Source organism: Ornithodoros turicata, chromosome 2, assembly GCF_037126465.1.
Source record: "Ornithodoros turicata isolate Travis chromosome 2, ASM3712646v1, whole genome shotgun sequence".
Taxonomy (NCBI): Eukaryota; Metazoa; Arthropoda; class Arachnida; order Ixodida; family Argasidae; genus Ornithodoros; species Ornithodoros turicata.
The window spans coordinates 62,676,057-62,694,778 of NC_088202.1; the positions used below are offsets into that span (position 1 = coordinate 62,676,057).

The following is an 18,722-nucleotide window of genomic DNA, read 5'->3' on the forward strand; positions in this document are numbered from 1 at the left end:
TTATTTTATTTACTTATTTGACGCACTGTTGATCCCAGCAAAGGGATCGTTACAGGAGAGTTTCGTGAAAAAATCATTTGGCACGAAAGTATTGCGGAACTGAAGCTTCAAAACCAGATTAATTCTCAAGAACTATTAGAGCAAGAAGCGTGTTCCAGAAAGATATAGCATCTGGAAAAAAAGACCTCTTGAAAACATTTATTCAAACTCTGTACTGCTGGACTGCTTCAGGATGGTTTATACGTGTCTACCGTGGGCGCACTTTATTTATTTAGCAATACTGCGAGCCCGACTCGGGCCCAAGCAGGTGTCAGTACAATAAAGCACAACAATACACAACTAGCAATGACGTTAAAAAGAAAGCTAAACATATTACAAGATACGCAAAACGAGGCCTATGTGAGCAACGTATAAACGGTACTAACAAATCCTATTACAGAATCAACGGATGCAATATTGGACGGCAACCTGTTCCATTCTTCTATTGTTCGGCAAAAGAAAGAATATTTAACGTATCACAAGATAGACAATAAGGAAGGAATGAAGGGCAGGTGGGAAAAGGTACGTTCAGGAATCGATACCGAGACGGTTATTACAAATTAGGTAAAAAAATTTCAACCTCTGTATTTTCCTTCTGACCTGCAATGACTCTAGGTGTGCCCGTCGCAACAATGCCGAAACTGAGTCTGAATATTTGTGTTTTGAGTAAATGAACCTAGCGGATGATATTTGAACACTTTCGAGCATGTCAATGCGTCTGTTTGCGGACGGATCCCATACAACTGCGAAGTACTCTAGTATGGGGCGTATCCGTTAACTTAACATCCGGCGGAGCACGTCTTAGGCTCCTTCCGAGTGAACAGAGCTTCCTAAATGCAGAACTGCAGATGTTCTCAATGTGGTTATTCCAACTTAAATTTGACATTATCGTTACTCCCAGATATTTAACTTCATCAACCTTTTGAAGCACCCTGTTGTTAATGTGATAAGTGAACTCTGTGACCTGCCTCTTATTACTTATAGTCATGAACACTGTCTTATTATAGTTAATCCTCATTCTCCTCATGTTGCACCATTCTGCAACCCTTGTAAAGTTGTCATTTAAAAGCAATGCGTCACTGGGGGAAGAAATCGGGCAGTAAATTACACAGTCATCCGCAAACAATCTTATCTGTACGTTGGTATCCATGACTTCTGTAATGTCATTAACATAGATACGGAAGAGCAAGGGCCCTAATACCGAACCCTGCGGCACGCCTGATAACACACTCAATTCACCGGATTTTGCGTTAGATATATCAACGTATTGACAGCGGTTTCTCAAGTAGGCAGACACCCAGTTCGTAATCTTGTTAAATAATCTTATTCTTCTAAGTTTATGAATAAGTTTTGAGTGAGGGACGGTATCAAATGCCCTTGCCAGGTCTAAGAAAATGGCATCTATTTGTCCTTTCTGGTCGATCGCAGCAGCGAAGTCGTGGATGGTGACAACAAGTTGCGTGACAGTAGAAAGCTTTTGACGAAAACCATGTCGAAAGCTACTAAACAGGCCGTTAGTTTCCAGGAACGAAATTATGTGTTTTATAGAATATGTTCGAATAATTTGCAACATGTGCTGGTAAGTGAGATCGGCCTGTAGTTCTCTAAAAGCGTCCTGTCTCCTACTTTATGAATGGGGACCACCCTTGCACACAACCAATCGTTGGGCAAGGTTGCAGAATCAAAGGAACAGCGAAAGATAATGCACAGATACTTTGAGACCCATTGAGCATATCTTTTTAGAAACGCGTTCAAAACGCCGTCAGGCCCTGTGGATTTCTTTTCTTTGAGATTTAATAACATTTGGAAAATCCTATCCTCTGATATTGAAACATCAGACATTGATGACTCTGCCCCTAACCCAGACTGAGAATGATACAGATCAGGGTTCGAAAAGACTGATTGGAAGTAGAAATTGAAATGGCAAGCAATGACCTGCCGGTCGGACACCAGTTGACCGTTTATCGTGATTTTGTCTATTACGTCCTTAGTTGGCGAGAGCGATTTCCAAAATTTATTTGGTGATTCTTTCATAAAGTTTGGCAAATTGACGGAAAAGAATGTTGTTCTGGCATCAGACAGTTTTTGTCTCAACAGCCGCGAAAGTCTATCGATTTAAGATCTCCTCGTGTTCGAGCTGCGCCTCCTGCGTTTTAACCGTCTTTTTATATGCAGTATTTCTCTAGTAATCCAAGGGTGTCTGCGGTTAATCCTCTTCCATGACAATGGTACATATTGCCTCAAACAATAAAATACGATACTCTTAAACTCATCCCACAAAACATTTACATCGCTGGTCAGCAAGCCTTATCTCCAGAGCATTATGTACAGATACATCATCAGCATTTCCAAATTGATAGACTGGTACCTTCGACAGTGGAATAGACGTTTCGGGACCACGAACTTCGCAAGTGAGAGCTATCAGCAGATGTTCTGAAATGCCCTGCTCAATATTGACGTCATAGCCGCTAATCCTGTTACTAATAAAAGCAAGGTCTAACAAAGAATTACCTGTGGTGGGTTTACGAACAACTTGTGTCAAGTCACAGCTAAGCATAGCATCAAACAAAATTTGAGTACTCGTGATATTTCCACTCCCATGTCTTAGCTGAGTCCAGTCAGTGCCCGGTAAGTTAAAATCACCAACAATAACAAACTTAGTCCGCTCGGAACGAAACGCATCAGGGTATTGGGATAATACCACAAGAAATTCATTTGGGGAAGTTGGGAAACGATAAACACAACCTATGACAAGTGTATAGGCCAGCATTGTCAGAGAACACCATACGCTTTCATGATCGGGAATAGCGGGCGATTCTTGACATAATAAAGTTTTTTTTAATACAATAGCAACGCCCCACCCCTTCCGTTTCGATCTGTTCTATACACCCTATTAATGTCTTTATCAGTATTTATATTGAACTAATTATTGTAAAACGATAGAACAGTTTCAGCTTACGTATTTTACGCCTATGTGCGAGTGAGTCTTAATTTAGTTCACGCAGCATAGGTGTGATCGAAGTGGTCCTTCTAAACACAGATAATATGAATCGCGCTGCTGACCTCTGAATTTTTTCTTTTTTTTTTCGGATAGCGTGCCTGGTAGAGATGGTAGACCATGGTAGATACACGGAAAATATGTCCTGTATCCACCGGGTGCAAGAAATGCACATGTGAACGTCAATGTCCAGGCCGTCCGAAAACATTGCCTAACTTTGGGCCTGTGGTAAAGACATTTGCAGAAAGACAAAAACATGTGCGCGGGACCAACTTTCTGAAACATTGTCATTCTTTGAACAACAGGGTGACGCAGCGAGTGCTGTGGCTGTGACCAAAGTTCTGTCACACGCGTGCTTACCAAGTTCAAGCAGCTCACTTCGCATTAATATATGAAGTAACGATCTTTTCCTTCTTTCCTTTTATGAAGCTATAGAGACGTCTCCCAAATTTTTCGGGTTTCCCCAGAAGTTTGCTTGGTTCGGCTATACGGAAATCGGACGACTCCCGAGGTGTCCGCATAATCGAGTCATGTCTCGATTATCCGGACACCTTCCGTCCCTTTCCACCCAGATAACGAATTTTTGTATAACTGAACCAAGCTGACTTCCGGGGAAACACGAAAAATTTGGGAGACCTCTTTATAGCTCCAGAAAAGGAAACAAGCAAAAGGTCGTTTCTTCAAAAATCGATGAGAACTGAGCTGCTTGAAATTAGTAGGCACGCGTGTGACAGAATTTTGGTCACAGCCAATTTCGGTGGAAGTGGAAGTGGGACGTGGACAAGAGAAGTAGGGTTATTCAGTGAAAAAAAAAAAAACATTTATTATGAAGTAAACTAGTTGCTTAAAGTGCACTAAGCGAAATATACAATTAAGTCTCCATTATGGCGGAAGCTCCGCCTTCGTCAGGATAAAAGTATTAAGTAGCCTCAGGCCGCTTCAGGAGACTTAATGCTTTTGTCCTAAGTCCTAACGAAGGTCCTGTCACCGTCGCAACGCTGACTTCCCCCTTAACTTTCCACTAGTAAATAAGTAACTCCCCCTTTACTTACTTCCTACATCTTCGTTGTCTGCCACTGATTTTGTTAGCACCTATATCTACTATTATCTATGACAATTGTCTATCTACAATTAACTATTACATTGTCCCATAAGGAGGTTGCATTCTTAAACAGTTAACTTACTCTTGTTGTGCACGGTGTGCAATGCGTTGTTCCGCACGTGTAGGGTGGTGTTCTTGAATGTCGGCACTTGTCGCCTGTTACCGGTTTGTGTGCTTACGTCTCCTTGTACCTTACCTTGCTGCTCTGCTTGCGGCTCTGCTTATACCTTACCTACACGATATCATACCTACAATACACTTCAGTTTTGAGTGATGCCTGTCCTGTGTGGTTTTTTCTGTCCTCGTCCGTCAGCGTCCCCAAATTGCACAGTATACCTGATACGAAAACCCTGGTGCTGGGATTTCGCGGGAGGGGCGTAACACCCGTATCTGCTGTCTTTTCGTGCATTTGTTTGTTCGCCATTTCGGCATTATCGTTTCTTCCTTTGTTTTGTGCTAGAAAAAGTCCTGCTGTTGCTTAGCCGAATACTTTTATCATTCGGCATTAGGCGCAGCCAAATCCGGGCAAGACGCCTTCCCAACATAAAGCTGTTGGGACAGTTGGACAACTGCCGTAAAGACTGAACCAGTCCCGCATAAGAATGGGACGTGTGTTCACTTTAGGTATGTAACACTTAGTCAAATCGGTCTCACGCAAGCAAGGTAAACAGAGCAGAGTTGCTCCCACAGATATAATCGCGGAACGACGCTTTGGGATGCTAGGGGAAAACATTCTGCTACATCATTGAGCAGCCCGTCTTTAGTGTTAAAAATGAGAAGCTTTATACTTCTTTGACAGTCGGGATTAGCAGGGTAATAATAATTGTTTGGACGCTATTCCTGTTCAATACGTAATGAACGGAACCACATTTTCGCTTAAAAATGCTGTAGTACGGCAACAGAATAACTATTCTTAATACAATGTCTTACCTTGCTTTAGAGTCCGATTGACCCGGAAGCCGATATTGAAGAATCCGTCTGCCGGCTTCTGCTGCTCTATCGTTCCGATCCAAACTGCACAAAACCATTGTGTAGTGTAGTGAAGCAACAAGTATAATGATTTGCCAGGGACATTGATAAATATGATGTGCTAGTTCCTTGAACTCGCATAACTCACATGTTAGTTAGTATGTACATTATTTATCCATTCATGTGCAAAGTTGTAATGCATGGGAACAACTTGTATTAGTGTCAATACTAGAAGCTGAAGATTAAATTATCCATTTGCTGTCATTACCCTTGCGGTACATATGGCGCGTAGAAACACTCGTGCAAACGTACCACTGCCAGAAGCAGAGGTAACTACTGCTGCCGGTGTTGACCAGATGTTTCCGCCACACTGTGCTGACGCTTAACCGTTAAAGGGGCACTAAGCAGATCGGCGAACATTCTCCAATTATTATGCTCCATGAAATAACGTGGCTCACGACATCGCAATATGTAAATCATTTACTTCTAGTGAGCGTATTTACCACGAAACAATGCCATTCAAAAAGCATAATCCGGGTGAGTCTCTCCTTCTTTCTTGGAACGGAGTCCCGTCACAACGTTCCAACGTATACCTACACCGTATTCCAGGCAGTGGAGATGAGGAGATTTCGCTATCCTAGCCAATGACGATCCTCATTGAGACAAGCTGCGGCTCGCGAGGGAACCGGTTGCGGGAACATCGCGGTGACCTCACAGAGAAATACAGCACTGAAAATATAGTGCGCACATGAAATGAAACATTCCAGACTTTTCGTACGGTTTGAACTGGCTCTGTTGGGGTTGACAATTGGAAATGTGTTTGTAATTTACCTTACTTTCCGATATTACAACACAATGAATGTATGAGCGCCCGACATTTTGAATGGTTTATGGTGCTCGACGTCAGAATGAGGTGTGGCTATTGATCGGCAAGGCATCGCAGGGCGGGGCATGAGCGCGAAAGAGTGCAGTGTTTGAAGCCATTATTTACTTGTTTTGCGACAACAATTTTTGGAGAACGCTCACCGTCGGCAGCGCACCACAATGCATTAAAAACGTGCACCTTGTATACCTGTTTATCCCCCCTTTAATATTTCTGTGTCTGTTCCACTCTGAGATAAGTTCGCTATCTCCGCAGCATTACTGCAGTACGTTTTTTCTACCTCCCTCTCACACAATTGTGGCTGAAACATGACGAAAGGCAGCACAGGTAATATCGCGAAAATGTCCAGGCCATCACGATATAATATATTTGCGCGTTTGCCATGCTGTCACCAACCGGCAGCGACTGATGAAATGCACGCCGTTGTTAGAGCCTGCCGTCACCCAGTGCAAGTGGGAATCCTGACTACAGAAAGAAATGCTATTGATTTTATTTCGTATTCGAAATCAACCGCGCTTAAAATAGCGTACGCTGTGGCGTCTGTCTCCTACCAAAAGGCCATGCACTTCCGCGTTCTCGTTTTCTGTCTCAGGTTGAAATACTTACAGTAGCTCTGAGGTTTTAATGGCTTACACGTCTAACGAGCTAACGAGGAGCAGGGGATTCATTAAGACATCCACGTCCTTTACATATCATGTGAAGGGCTCAGTCCACCTGGGCTATCTGTGCCCTTCATGACGAATGCTCCGTCCCTTGTTGGTTCAACTCAGTGTTGTACATAGCGGCGCTACTAGTAGCGCCGCTACCGTATTCGTCACTTTTTCAGTAGTGGAGTAGCGATCGTGCTACATTTTACATTGATAACGGAAAAAGTATTTCCGCTACAAGTATGGGTAGCGGCGGACTCTTTCTCCGCTACCGCTACTTTTCATAATATGAAAGACGTCGAACACACAGAGAAGAAAAAAGCGAGATATCGGCGAAGCAGAATTTTTGTTTCTCATTATTCCTTTTAGTTACTTGTTTATCAGGCAGATTAATGTGAGATCGCACCCAATTTTGCTAACTTTCATATGCTAAGCGCAATCTAACTTTTTTAGCTCACATTTGCGAAACGCTGCATAATATGGGCTATGCAGAACTTTGCCACTGATAGGGTAGAATTGTCTAGACACTCTGGGGTAGAACTGTCTCTACCCCTCATTTTCTACCCAAAAAAGGGCTGAGAATCTGTAACAAAATACTTCTACCCCAAAAGGTAGAAAATTACACCTTTTTTTCTGAGAGTGCATGAAGCTAGTCTCCGTCATACAATCAGTTGCAAGACTGTCGTAATGGTGATGGTGACGTGGTAAAGAAAAAATAAGGATGTGAGTCCCCACAAAGTTGAACTGACTACCCCAGTTCGACCTGGGGCTACCCCAGGATCTACAAATGGTAAATACAAACAGATGAACGGGTTAAAGTGATGGAATTCAACATGTAGTTTAAAAGTTTCAACCGAGTGAGTGTAAAATGTCAAACAAGCAGAGGAATCGCTGGACGCACACACAGCAGACACTTAGCAATTGTCATAGAATGTCCTTAAGCCCAGTTGTACGTAGAAAATCTTCATGTGCCCTAAGCGCCTTGTCGAGCGACTGAGAACCTAACAGTTTCGCGATGTCGAAGGCTCGGGAGTGCATACGAGACAGCCTCGCCTATAAAACCTTTCGAGTGTCAACGTATTTTCTATACCTGAGAAGGATGTGTTCTGCGTCCCATCGTAACTATCGTTCGTGTTGATAGCATGTGTTTAAAACTGTGTCTTGCAACTTGATTAATCGGAGCAGATAAACAAAACGTCTTTTGAAACAGGAAGACGAAAATATCGCGAACAAAACGGTATATCGCTATAGTCATTGGCACTCCAAACGTACTGCCGACTTTGCTTTAAGGTGTTTGTGCCGTGGAGGTGAATCGCTCTAGAATCACTTAAGCTTACACTGGTTGCCGAACAGGATGTAGTTATTTTCTCACATTAAATAAGTTACACTGTAAGTATGTGAGCCACTGGCTGGAAGAATGGAAGCAGGGGGTATAGGCAACAACAGTAACACATAATTCATGTGAGACCCAAACTTTGGTGCATAATGCCAACAACACTCAGGAGGCTGTCTATTCTTCTTGGCGACAGCAAACATTATGTCGTTCGTTTGATCTTTTTAGCACCTGGTAGTCAGTTATTGACGACTCGATGAGTGGTCGCTTACGATGGCATTTGCGTCACTTGACCACAGGGAAAACTCAAAAATCCGTCAATAGTAAGCAGAAGGAAAAGTTTGAGGTTGTGATTCATGGATATCAGAAACACAGTCATGTATGCGAAACATTGACAGGAAAATTATTAAATGCAGTTATGCGCTATGTGCATGAAATTATGTCTTAGTGCGCATCATCTCCAGATCAAGATCAATCTGAAATAATATATCTTGGCTATAAGCAGTGGTATACTTTATGCTGCATGCTGGGTATGTGACGGAACATAAATACTCAGCATCTTTAGACACATTCGGCAACGAGACGCCTACGGTAAGGTGTTGCCTACGCAGACAACCCAAGGCAGTCCTATGGATATCTGATGTGTGTCCGAAACGGGATATTTGGATATCCTGCGGATAATGTGTTTCGTCCCTAACATGTATGCTCACAGGTCCAAGTGAGAAAAACTAGGAGTCCGGACTCCGGAGGGACGTCCGACGGACATCCACAGACACAGTGAACAGACAATGGATGGATGTTTCATGGACATTGTTATTCTAGTTGTTTTGGGCTTTTATGTGGCCGGCGATTTATTTATTCGTTTGTTTATTTATGTGAGTACATCAAGTGCCCGGAAGGCCATAACATAGAACTTGGAAATAAATTTGAGCACTAGTGTAGGAGAAGGGTACCAAAAATATTCCTGTATAATTTTAGAATTATATTTAGCATGGCGTGTTCGCAAAATACGAGCACGTATAATTAGTAGTCACACGGGCACAAAGATTCCGATTCCATCTGTTGCCTTGTGTGACTGACCTTAGTTGACATGTAGTATTCTAATAAACCTAATGTCCTGAGGCAACTCCCTTCCTAATATTTTCGCAGGAATTTTAAAATCTATAAACACTTTTGTGAGAGCTCATTGTGAGACACTAATGCCAGCTCTTGCTAAATGTTGCTACGACCGATAAACGATCAAATTTGTTGTAATTTTTTGACAAATCTCGCTTGCGGCCGACCATGGCTGTGCGCGGCACTCACGAACTACAGCGTGCTGCATTTGGCATTCCCAGGGATATCCATGCTGATCGTTATACGGATATTGTGTCTTCAACTGCGCTGGATATCTGAGGGGTATTCATCGGACGTACGAATCCGATCACGGACGTTAGGACATTATTCGTACACCCACAGGATATTCGGTGTTGTTGGGGTAGGGAAGGGTCGGCTACCCTACGTTTCCATATTTTTCTTTGTACTTCTATTCTATTCCATGCTGGGTCTCCTAGCGGAAAAGTATTTACGTTACTTTTATTTCGTAGCGGTAGCGGTCTCGCGTTACTTTTTTTAAATTTGTAGCGACGCTGGTATTGCGCAACTTTTTCGTGCAGTAGCGAGTAGCGGTACTTCGTTTTGGTGCCGGGTAGAACACTGGTTCAACTCAACTCAACTCATTCGTAGATTCGTTAGATGTGCAAGCGATTAAGCTTCCTGGCGGGGAGAGAGAAAGCGACATTGGCAGATTGCATGCATTGTGATGTCACACTCCCCCAGAAACGAGAAATAATTTTAGATTTAAAACAAACTACAAAAAATCATTGCCAATCCATTGGTGCATCCGACGGAAATGCGTTGTCATTCAAGCGTGAAAACTCTTTGGGAACTACCCTTCACAACGCTGCACAACCCTTCAACGACCCTTCACAAACACTACAAACCCTTCACACAACCACACAAAACGCTAACGCAAGGCAGCATCCACAGCTAGACGAGCCCTTCGGGTTTCCTCCGATTCACCTTGGCGGCGCCGTCTCGCAGCCCCAGCCTGCTTTCGCCGCCGCTCCTCCGCACAGCTTTCATAACCCAAGGCGCCCCCACGCAGACACGTTTCTACCTGCCAACCACCACAGCTGTACTGCCGACGCGCCGACGCTACGTCGGGCTTTTCACGCGCCCTCTCCTTCCCTCCTTTCCTCTTGACTCATTGTGCATGCGCGCCGCGCCGTGGCTACAGACAGACCACGACGCGATTCTTTCCTAGCGAGGACTCCAATACTAACGCATTAAAATATCGTTTCCGTTCCGTGTTACACGGAGAAAAATGTTTCGGACACGTATGTTGCAATGACAAAGGTGGTAAGAAGCTACGTTTACATGAATACGACGCAAGCGTATCGTACCCAGTTGTCGAATCGAATCCACCCATGTAAACGGGTCAATTCGCTAGGAGAGCGTATCGTAGTCAATCCACTAAACAGAGGGGGATCGAGACGGTGGATGCGCATTCAGATTGTGCATGTAAACAGACGATGCGCATCGACGGAAGAAGAGAGGATTATGGGAAGGGGAGTTCGGCTGCGGGCTAGTTGCGTCGTGTGCTACTCTCCTAGTCGGAATGACAAAATGGTGATATTAGGGAGTTCTCAGCCACGCTCCGTTTTGGATATATAGGTTAGTCTACACTGACAGAAGCAGCAGGGCTTGCAGCCGTAGAGCTGAGTTCATTCGGATGTACGCTTGAAAATGGAGCGTATACGTTTTCGACGTTTTGACGTTCGGTACGAAGGTAGCGGGACGCAGCAAACGACAGTGTTGGCGAAGTGCGCCTGTAACTTTCCGATATGACACGGCGTAGCCATCTTCGGTTAGGTTCCATCTTCGGTCTGGACTGGATGCGCATCCATGTAAACGATGGCGTTTCATCTTCTCTCCGGTTTCAACTCGATTCGATACGCTTGTGTCGTATTCAGGTAAATGCGGCTAAAGTTTGCAGACACGAGGTGAAGTACGTAGTGGTTACCCGACACCATAATTACTTGCATTTGACGTCAGCTCACTGCTTCATGAGGTTGGACAAGAAATATTGATGTTGAATACATTGGACCTACTTTTGTATTCTCGCGCGTGACAAATGGACGAATAAAGAAGCTGCACGAACGCAGTGAACTTGAACTTTGAACTCTCGCGCTGTGTTTTCGATCTTCATGTATAGTCACCAACGTGCCCAACAGCGAGTCCTCTTGGATTACCTTTTGAATAGTCGTTACTTTATCTTTTCGTCTCTCTTTCCGGTGTTCTTTTCGTCCCTGACTGAGGGCGTGATGTTCAGAAACGGGACCACTCACCAAAATCCGCTTTATCGCATGCGAATTCCCTGAGAAGTTCTCTCTGTGTATCGCGTGAGATGGTTCCGTTACCTCCAACCAGCTTTGCTTGCGGATCCTCCATAAATTTCTTAAGGGGGTTCTCCAACGGGCATCCTCCTGTAACGTAAAAAACGTGGTCACGTTGATGTACAGATACACGTGGACACTGCCTACGTGAGCGCCTTAATGGCGACCTTGTTTTTTTTTTCTTTTTTTCTATCAGCGCACCTTACAAATCTCAGAAAAGAACGTCCGCGATAGCCGGCGAAACAGCTGCGGGGAAGGTAGCTGCGGTGAGGGTAGATTTTAATGGCAGAACTTCCCCGTATCGCACAACGGAACAGAATGATGCAGTTATCAGTTGTGATACACAGAGAAAGCGGTGCGGAGGAAACAAAAAGGAAGTCATTCTGTACACTACTTGGCTGAAAGTGTGTTATACACGAGTCACTTGGACGGTCTTGAATGGCCATTGAAACCAAGGACCACTGAACATGCGCATAGTGTCACTGAGCGTGTGGAGTGTCGACATCTCAACCTGTATTGAATCCAACGCCCCCTGCCAGGTTGTTACGTTAAATGCTTGGAGGCGCTCCGCGCATGTTCAATGGTGATTGGTTTGAATATTCATTCGTGCCTCTCCGTGTATCTGGGGTACTATAAGGAGTTCCCAGAGAGCAGCAACAGGGTCTTGCCTCGTTATGGGTACCCCATATAGACCAAAGATTTGCTCGATACTCTACTTTCTCTCTCTTCTTCAGTACGTAGACATACGAAGTGTTCAGCGAGACGATGTCACTCAATAAAAAAAGTTTTACATAAAAAAATATGAAACTACTTGGAATACATTCATACAGAGTTTTGCAACAGATTGAGACAGTTTGCATTCACATCACGCACTCATTAAGCTGATTTGCATAATTAAACTCTAAAAATTGCCAAGCAAAGGATGCATTTTTCTTCCTGAATTCGGAAGGCTATGGGCATAACACACTACTCCAATAAAAATCGCGGGGTTTCTCGCAAGATTCTGACAAAAATTTCACAACCGAAAATCAGTCGATGGGCGAAGCGCGCTCCTTGATATTTATGTTTCCGGAATTGTTGGTTCCGTGCAAATACCCTCCCTCCTATGCAAGAAGAAAAGAAGCCACGCCACAATTACCTTTCCCCTTTATCAACGCGTCTGTCATCACTGATGACAGCCGCCAGCCTCTGATAATGAGGACTTGCGCGACAAGGCCCTCGATCGGAACGAAGCTGTGTCGCTCTTTCCACTTCGCCCCGATAAAGGCGTAACCAAGCGTTCCGGAAACGCAAATTTCACTGAGCATGTTTCGCACAGAGACTGAATTTCCGCCGTCAATTTGTTTACAGAAACGTTGTGAAAAGACACATGATATCGATTGGAACAGTCTGTTATGGTCATAGGCTTGCGAATTCAGGAAGAAAAATGCCCCCTTTGCTTGGCAATTTTCGAGTTTAATTATGCAGATTAGCTTGATTAATACGTGACACGTATGCAAACTGCCTTAATTTGTGGCCAATCTCTATACGAGTGTATTCCCAGTAGTCTCGTAAGTTTTTGAAGTAAAACCTATATTTTAGGAATTGAATGACATCCTCACGCTTAAGAATGAACTTCACCAAATAGCACGCTCCTAGCAAACCATCAGCCCGAGTGACATCGTTCTCTCCCCGGACTTGTTGGAAACGGGAGCCGTACGCCTTTTTGTGACACTTATGCAGAAATGCTAATTGTCACAAAAAGACGTACGCCCTGCGCTTTCCACAAATTAAGAGTGATAGAGGTATCACTTTGTACAAGGGTTGGCCTTCAGCGTGCTATGTGGTGAAGCTTTGTTTTAAGAGTGTTGTTAAGTTATACGTATAACTTAACAGTGTGGTCAGCTTTCAGAAACCCGACTGAGAAGATTTCAAACAGAGAAAGGGGCCTCTGACTACGAGCAGCTGCTTATACGGATGATGTCGGATTGCTTCCAGGGCTACAGACGCTAGAACATGGCTGTTGTTCATGAAGTCCTACTGGTTAAACCCCGCCGTCAACCGAGGATTAGCAACGAGACCTCCTTTAGTCTAAATGGCCTAGTCTATGTGTCCAGCAGGTGTCCAGCAGGCGTCCAGCAGTGCGCAGGTCTTACAACTGTGTGGTATGATCTTAAATGGATGGTAAACGAATCGCATTTAGTAGGAACACCACTGATAATTTGTTGTCTGTTAATTTCCCCTGCCTCGGGACTCCTCCTTGTCATTAGGACAACCGTATTGAAAACACGCCAAACATGGTAAGAATGAATGGATCGTCTCAGTGTACATGTGGGAATAGGTGGGCTGTGACTAGACTCTATTGCGGAAAGATAGGGTACTGAAAGAACTTCTTAGATGGGTAGAAATCCAGCGAACCGGTAGAGATGTAGGAAGGAAGTTGCCTCAGGGCAGAAGCCGCCGATATTTCGAACGGTATATTTCGAACAGAGACTGTTCTTCTTCCCCAGAAGAAGAACAGTCTCTGTTCGAAATATCGGCGGCTTCTGTCCTGAGGCAACTTCCTTCCTGAAAGAACTTCTTGTATTTCAACGATTTCACTATCTTACTGAGGTGCAGTATTGGCATTCTCTTTGTGACGTAATACACGCTGCTCTTCGATAAATGTGACGTGCGGAGTGGCCACTGGCCAGGCTATATACAAGGCGTCTTTTTTTAGGCGATACAGATTTTTCATAAGAAAACCATAAGGGCTATAGACATGCTGTTTTCACTTCTATCATCTCTGGGCCGGCGGACGTTCTTGGCCAAATGTTGCTCGGCCGTCAAATGACTAATTACCTAAAAATCGATAATTAACTTTTTAATTATAAAAGATACGAAGTTGTCCCAATGAGAACATATGTTCCTTTCGGTGACCTGAGATCGTAGCCGTTTTCAGAACAAAGATCAGTTCGGTAGATCGTCCCTCTCGGTAGATTTCCCCCTCTCACATTGGGGGTGAAGGAAAGACGGGTCTCCGAAGATGCGCAATGAACAAAACAAAGAAAAACATGGTGTTCCTTCACGAATTTTTTGCAGACGATCTACCGAAGTGATTTTTGTTCTGAAAACGGCTACTATATCAGGTCACCGAAAGGAACATATGTTCTTATTGGGACAACTTCGTATCTTTTGTAACTGGAAAGTTAATTAACGATTTTTAGGCAGTTAGTCATTTGATGGTCGAGCAACATTTGACCAAGAACGTCCGCCGGCCCAGAGATGATAGAAGTGAAAACAGCATGTCTATAGCCCTTATAGTTTTTAATGAAAAATCTGTATCGCCTAAAAAAAGACACCCTGTATATAAATATATATATATATATATATATATATATTCAGTATGATATTTGCACTACCTGCATTTATTTCATGTGCTCGGTGAATACACGTGGGAAAGTGCAAAAACTGCACAATCAGAAACAAGTATGTTTTAAAGACAGAAATTTGAAACGAAGCACACCTTCACAAGGTAAAACTGTCTGTCATATGTTGAGGAGATATATAACAGCAACATTTTGGAGAAGATTTTTTAGTGTCTCATCGCAAGAGGGAGACAACCTACGCCACTGCCGCGGTAATTTGGTCCTCACCACAGGGGTGACACAAACCCCTTGTTGACAGGGACAATGAGGAGCTATCCCATCGAAAAAAAAAATAGCCGAACATGATACTTTACGGAACACCCAGAGCATTGCACACGACGAATTTTTCAGTGCAATCGTCAAATTATCAATCTGACGGAAGGAGGTAGGAAGCACAGCCCACATCAGGATAGTAGAAAGAGAAGTAGAAAGAGAACACAGGCATGGCTTATCGCATGCGGCTTCCGCTGGGATTATGATAGCCCTCTCCCAATTTCAAGAACCGTCACTTTTTCTACTACCCTTCTGTGGGCTGGGTTTGCAACCTCCATTCGTCGAACTGGCAACGATTGCGCTGAAAAATAGTCGAGCGACACAGAGTAAAAAAAAAGAAAAAAGATGCCACAAACATCCTTATGTTCCCTTTAGAAGACATTGGCGTGGAAAATGACTGAGCGGCCAGTCGTTCTAACTTTAATTTTTTCCTATTTGCATAAATTGCCGGAGTTTGGAAACTCTTTTCTGGTAGATGCCTCAACTTGTGCTTGATAAAGATGGCAGACCCTAATGGTTGCAGTCTGTGAGCGCCGTTCTCGAAGACGATGAACAACAAAACGATGAGCTATCTGTCTTCACATAGCGTAGATGATCTAGGTAGCTAGTGAATTCGCAAGAATAACATCCAGCGACATAGAGTGCGCATTTTCAAAGCTCGTGGCTTTCTTAACTGGCAAAACAGGAAGTGTCAATCATCCAATGTATATGCATCTATGTGTGCACTTTTGAAAACCTGAGTACGGCTGTGGTGTCGTACTGCACTAACCAATGAGCAATACCTGAGTGAACAAGCGTGAACGTGAACATTCCAGCTTCCAATAAGGAACGTGCGTTTTCGCTTGTAGATCGTTGTTTAGATCACTTCCAGTTTCTGGCTACGCAAAGGCTTCCGGAGCAATATTCCCGGCATCATAATACTTCAGCATATTTTGTCCATAACTAGACGTTTTGCATCACATAGTTGCTAGCATCTTTTGGAAGGTTTTCGTGCATAAAGTTCCGGGCTCTACTCATAAAAATGACGTCTGTGTGGTAGTTTAAACTGCAACGTCCTCCAATGGATTCCGGACGTTCTACTGGTCAAAATACTAGTCAAGGGATATAAAAATATAAGCAGAAACGAAGCATAAGAGAAGCAGTCAGAAGCAAGACTAACGTCTAATGCTAGCGTATTGTCATCGAATTAACTACATTAATCGCCCTCAATTTTGTTGTAAGAAGCTTATGAGCGAGGCCTGTTACACCCCTGGTCTCGCATGTGTGTTGCAGACGTATCAGACTGTAGATCTTATGCTTAATTATAAACGCTTACCTTCTGCGCATCGGCAGACACCTGTATTTTCGCACCGTGTCTTCAGCAAAGGGCTAGCCGAGTCAGGGGCGTAGAACTGCGTGCAGGCGGTTTCTAAAGAAGGAGAAGAAATGTGTCATCGGTTGCATGTACCTGTAGGAAGCAGAAAAGATCTGCAACATGTTTTAAATAACATATTCATCGAAAGAGGAACGGATGCAAGTACATGGTAAGACATTGCATGACATGCACTCGCTTGCTATTAACAAAACAAGCACCTATATACCCAGCGTCTCGTACACCCTATATCCTTCCCCCTCCGTAACATTTCCAAGTTGCTCCACGAAGGGGCCCTAGCATTGCAAGTGCCGAACAGCAAGTTACCATCCATTTGCTCGCCAAGGAAAACATCAAGGAATCATGTGCTTCCGAGTGTCGCCCGTTTTGTTCTTCTTGGTATCTGCCACATCCATCATTTCTTCCGCTCCCAAATACAGCACTACCAGTTCCGTGTCCGAACGCTCAGGATTATTGCTTGTAGTGGGAGGATGAACGCGGTCCAGAACCTGGCTCCTGCTGCGACGGGAGCGATGATTATCCCGAGTTTTCAAAAGCTGCTTCAATGACATGTCTGAGTCCTTCCCTAAAAAGTTGAGGAGGAGACACAGGACCCTACTGAACAACCAATGGCCATCTCCAGTTACACATATCGCTCGTAGCTGAACGAGATACATCACCGCAATCCCATACTCCAGGTGACGGTTCGTGCGTGCGCGTTTTGGCGGTATTTGCACGTTTGACATAATAAATTGTGAAGGGATGTAGCAGATACTGTCCTTCGTGGACCACACACAAAAATACAATAAACTTGAACATAATTACCAACGTCGTAGTATGAGTAAACGCGAACGTAGCTGGATTGCATATTTCCTACGATGTATTGCCTGATGACATGGAATTGCAGACAGACTTCCTTGTCATGTGGGATGGATTTCAAGTAGAACACGACGGCGCGGTTCGATGTCTCGAAAGCGTCGATAAAGTCCTTAGTCTGGATCTGAAACACGCATTAAGACATCATCAGTCTCTATGGTAATGATCAGCTATGGTGGGCTGAATGTGCATTCGGTACATTTTTTTAACTTCGAGAATAAAACAGTTCTATTGTTATAGTTTATTATACAGTGAACATGAAAACGGGCTGTATACAAATGAATATATCACAAGTAGGATATGGATGGACAGTTAACAGTAGATGAATAGCAGTGGAATTAAGTTATCCACGTGTACGGGATTCTTACTCGAACGTCGTTTCTGCTTTGTGGTGCACTGCAGAACTTAAGTCAACTTTCTCATGTCGCTTCTATGCGATTGTCCCCGACTGTCAATATTGTCATAGCAACCATAGCGAACATGATAGAAAGTAATTGTTCGGAGGCTGGAACATACAAACGGACAAACACAACGCAAGCCTCAGGTTGCCCGATATATACACAACAGTTGAAATAAGTCAGTCGCCAAAGAAACCAGACAACGGCGGGGGGGGGGGGGGGGGGTACAATAATACATCTTTAAGAATAAATCCTTTAAGAAAAACTCTTTCAAAATATATTGATTATTGTTTTACAATACTTTTTACACAAACTATTGTTTTACAATAAACGGGTGTATCCCGTTTGAAACCATTAAAAATAACCTTTCAAAAATAAACGCGTAAGTACCCACTGTTAAAAATATATCTCCCAGAATGTACGCTTAAAAAAATCGCACAAAAATAATCGCCGAAATATCCCCTTTTAAATAAAAACGCTAAGGAATCCACGGTTAAGAATATATCGTTAAAAATATACCGTTTCAGAATCCCCCCAAATCCACGCTACAGTTGCTAGAATCATGTGGTACGGCCCAAATCAACGTGAACTGCAAGCAAGGGGCTTAAACTAAACTCACAGGACCAAACTAGCCTAAACTATCCCAAACTAAAAGAAACCAAACTAAACTAACCTAACATAAGCTAATCTAACCCGGCGTAAATTGCAATCAATCCGCCTTTGTGCTAGATGGTGAGGGAATTTTGAAACAGTTTATTTTAAATGGTAGATTATTAAACGGTGATGTCTAAGCGGGGATAGTAAGCGGTTTATTTTAGGAGATATATTTTTAACTACGTATTTTTTAAGCGATTTATTCTTGAATGTTTTATTTTTAAGCGGTTTATTCTTAATGGTGGATTCGGGGGGTCCCCGAAATCCACCATTTAGCATAAACGCTTAAGAATAAAACATTCAAGGATAATCCGCTTAAAATATACACGGTTAAAAATATATATCCTAAAATAAACCGATTACTATCCCCGCTTAG

At 43.4% G+C, this 18,722-nt stretch overlaps 1 protein-coding gene across 1 annotated transcript in view; it reads right to left on the bottom strand.

The window, feature by feature from the left end:
* LOC135385488 (A.superbus venom factor 1-like) overlaps positions 1 to 18,722 on the bottom strand; it is a 134,661-nt gene that overhangs the window by 7,689 nt on the left and 108,250 nt on the right. Inside the window, exons 34-37 of the mRNA XM_064614826.1 lie at positions 17,244 to 17,418; positions 16,383 to 16,475; positions 11,361 to 11,498; positions 5,070 to 5,153 (exon numbers count right to left, since the gene is read on the bottom strand). Of these exons, the coding sequence (XP_064470896.1) occupies positions 5,070 to 5,153; positions 11,361 to 11,498; positions 16,383 to 16,475; positions 17,244 to 17,418 (490 nt within the window). The remainder of the gene's footprint in view (positions 1 to 5,069; positions 5,154 to 11,360; positions 11,499 to 16,382; positions 16,476 to 17,243; positions 17,419 to 18,722) is intronic.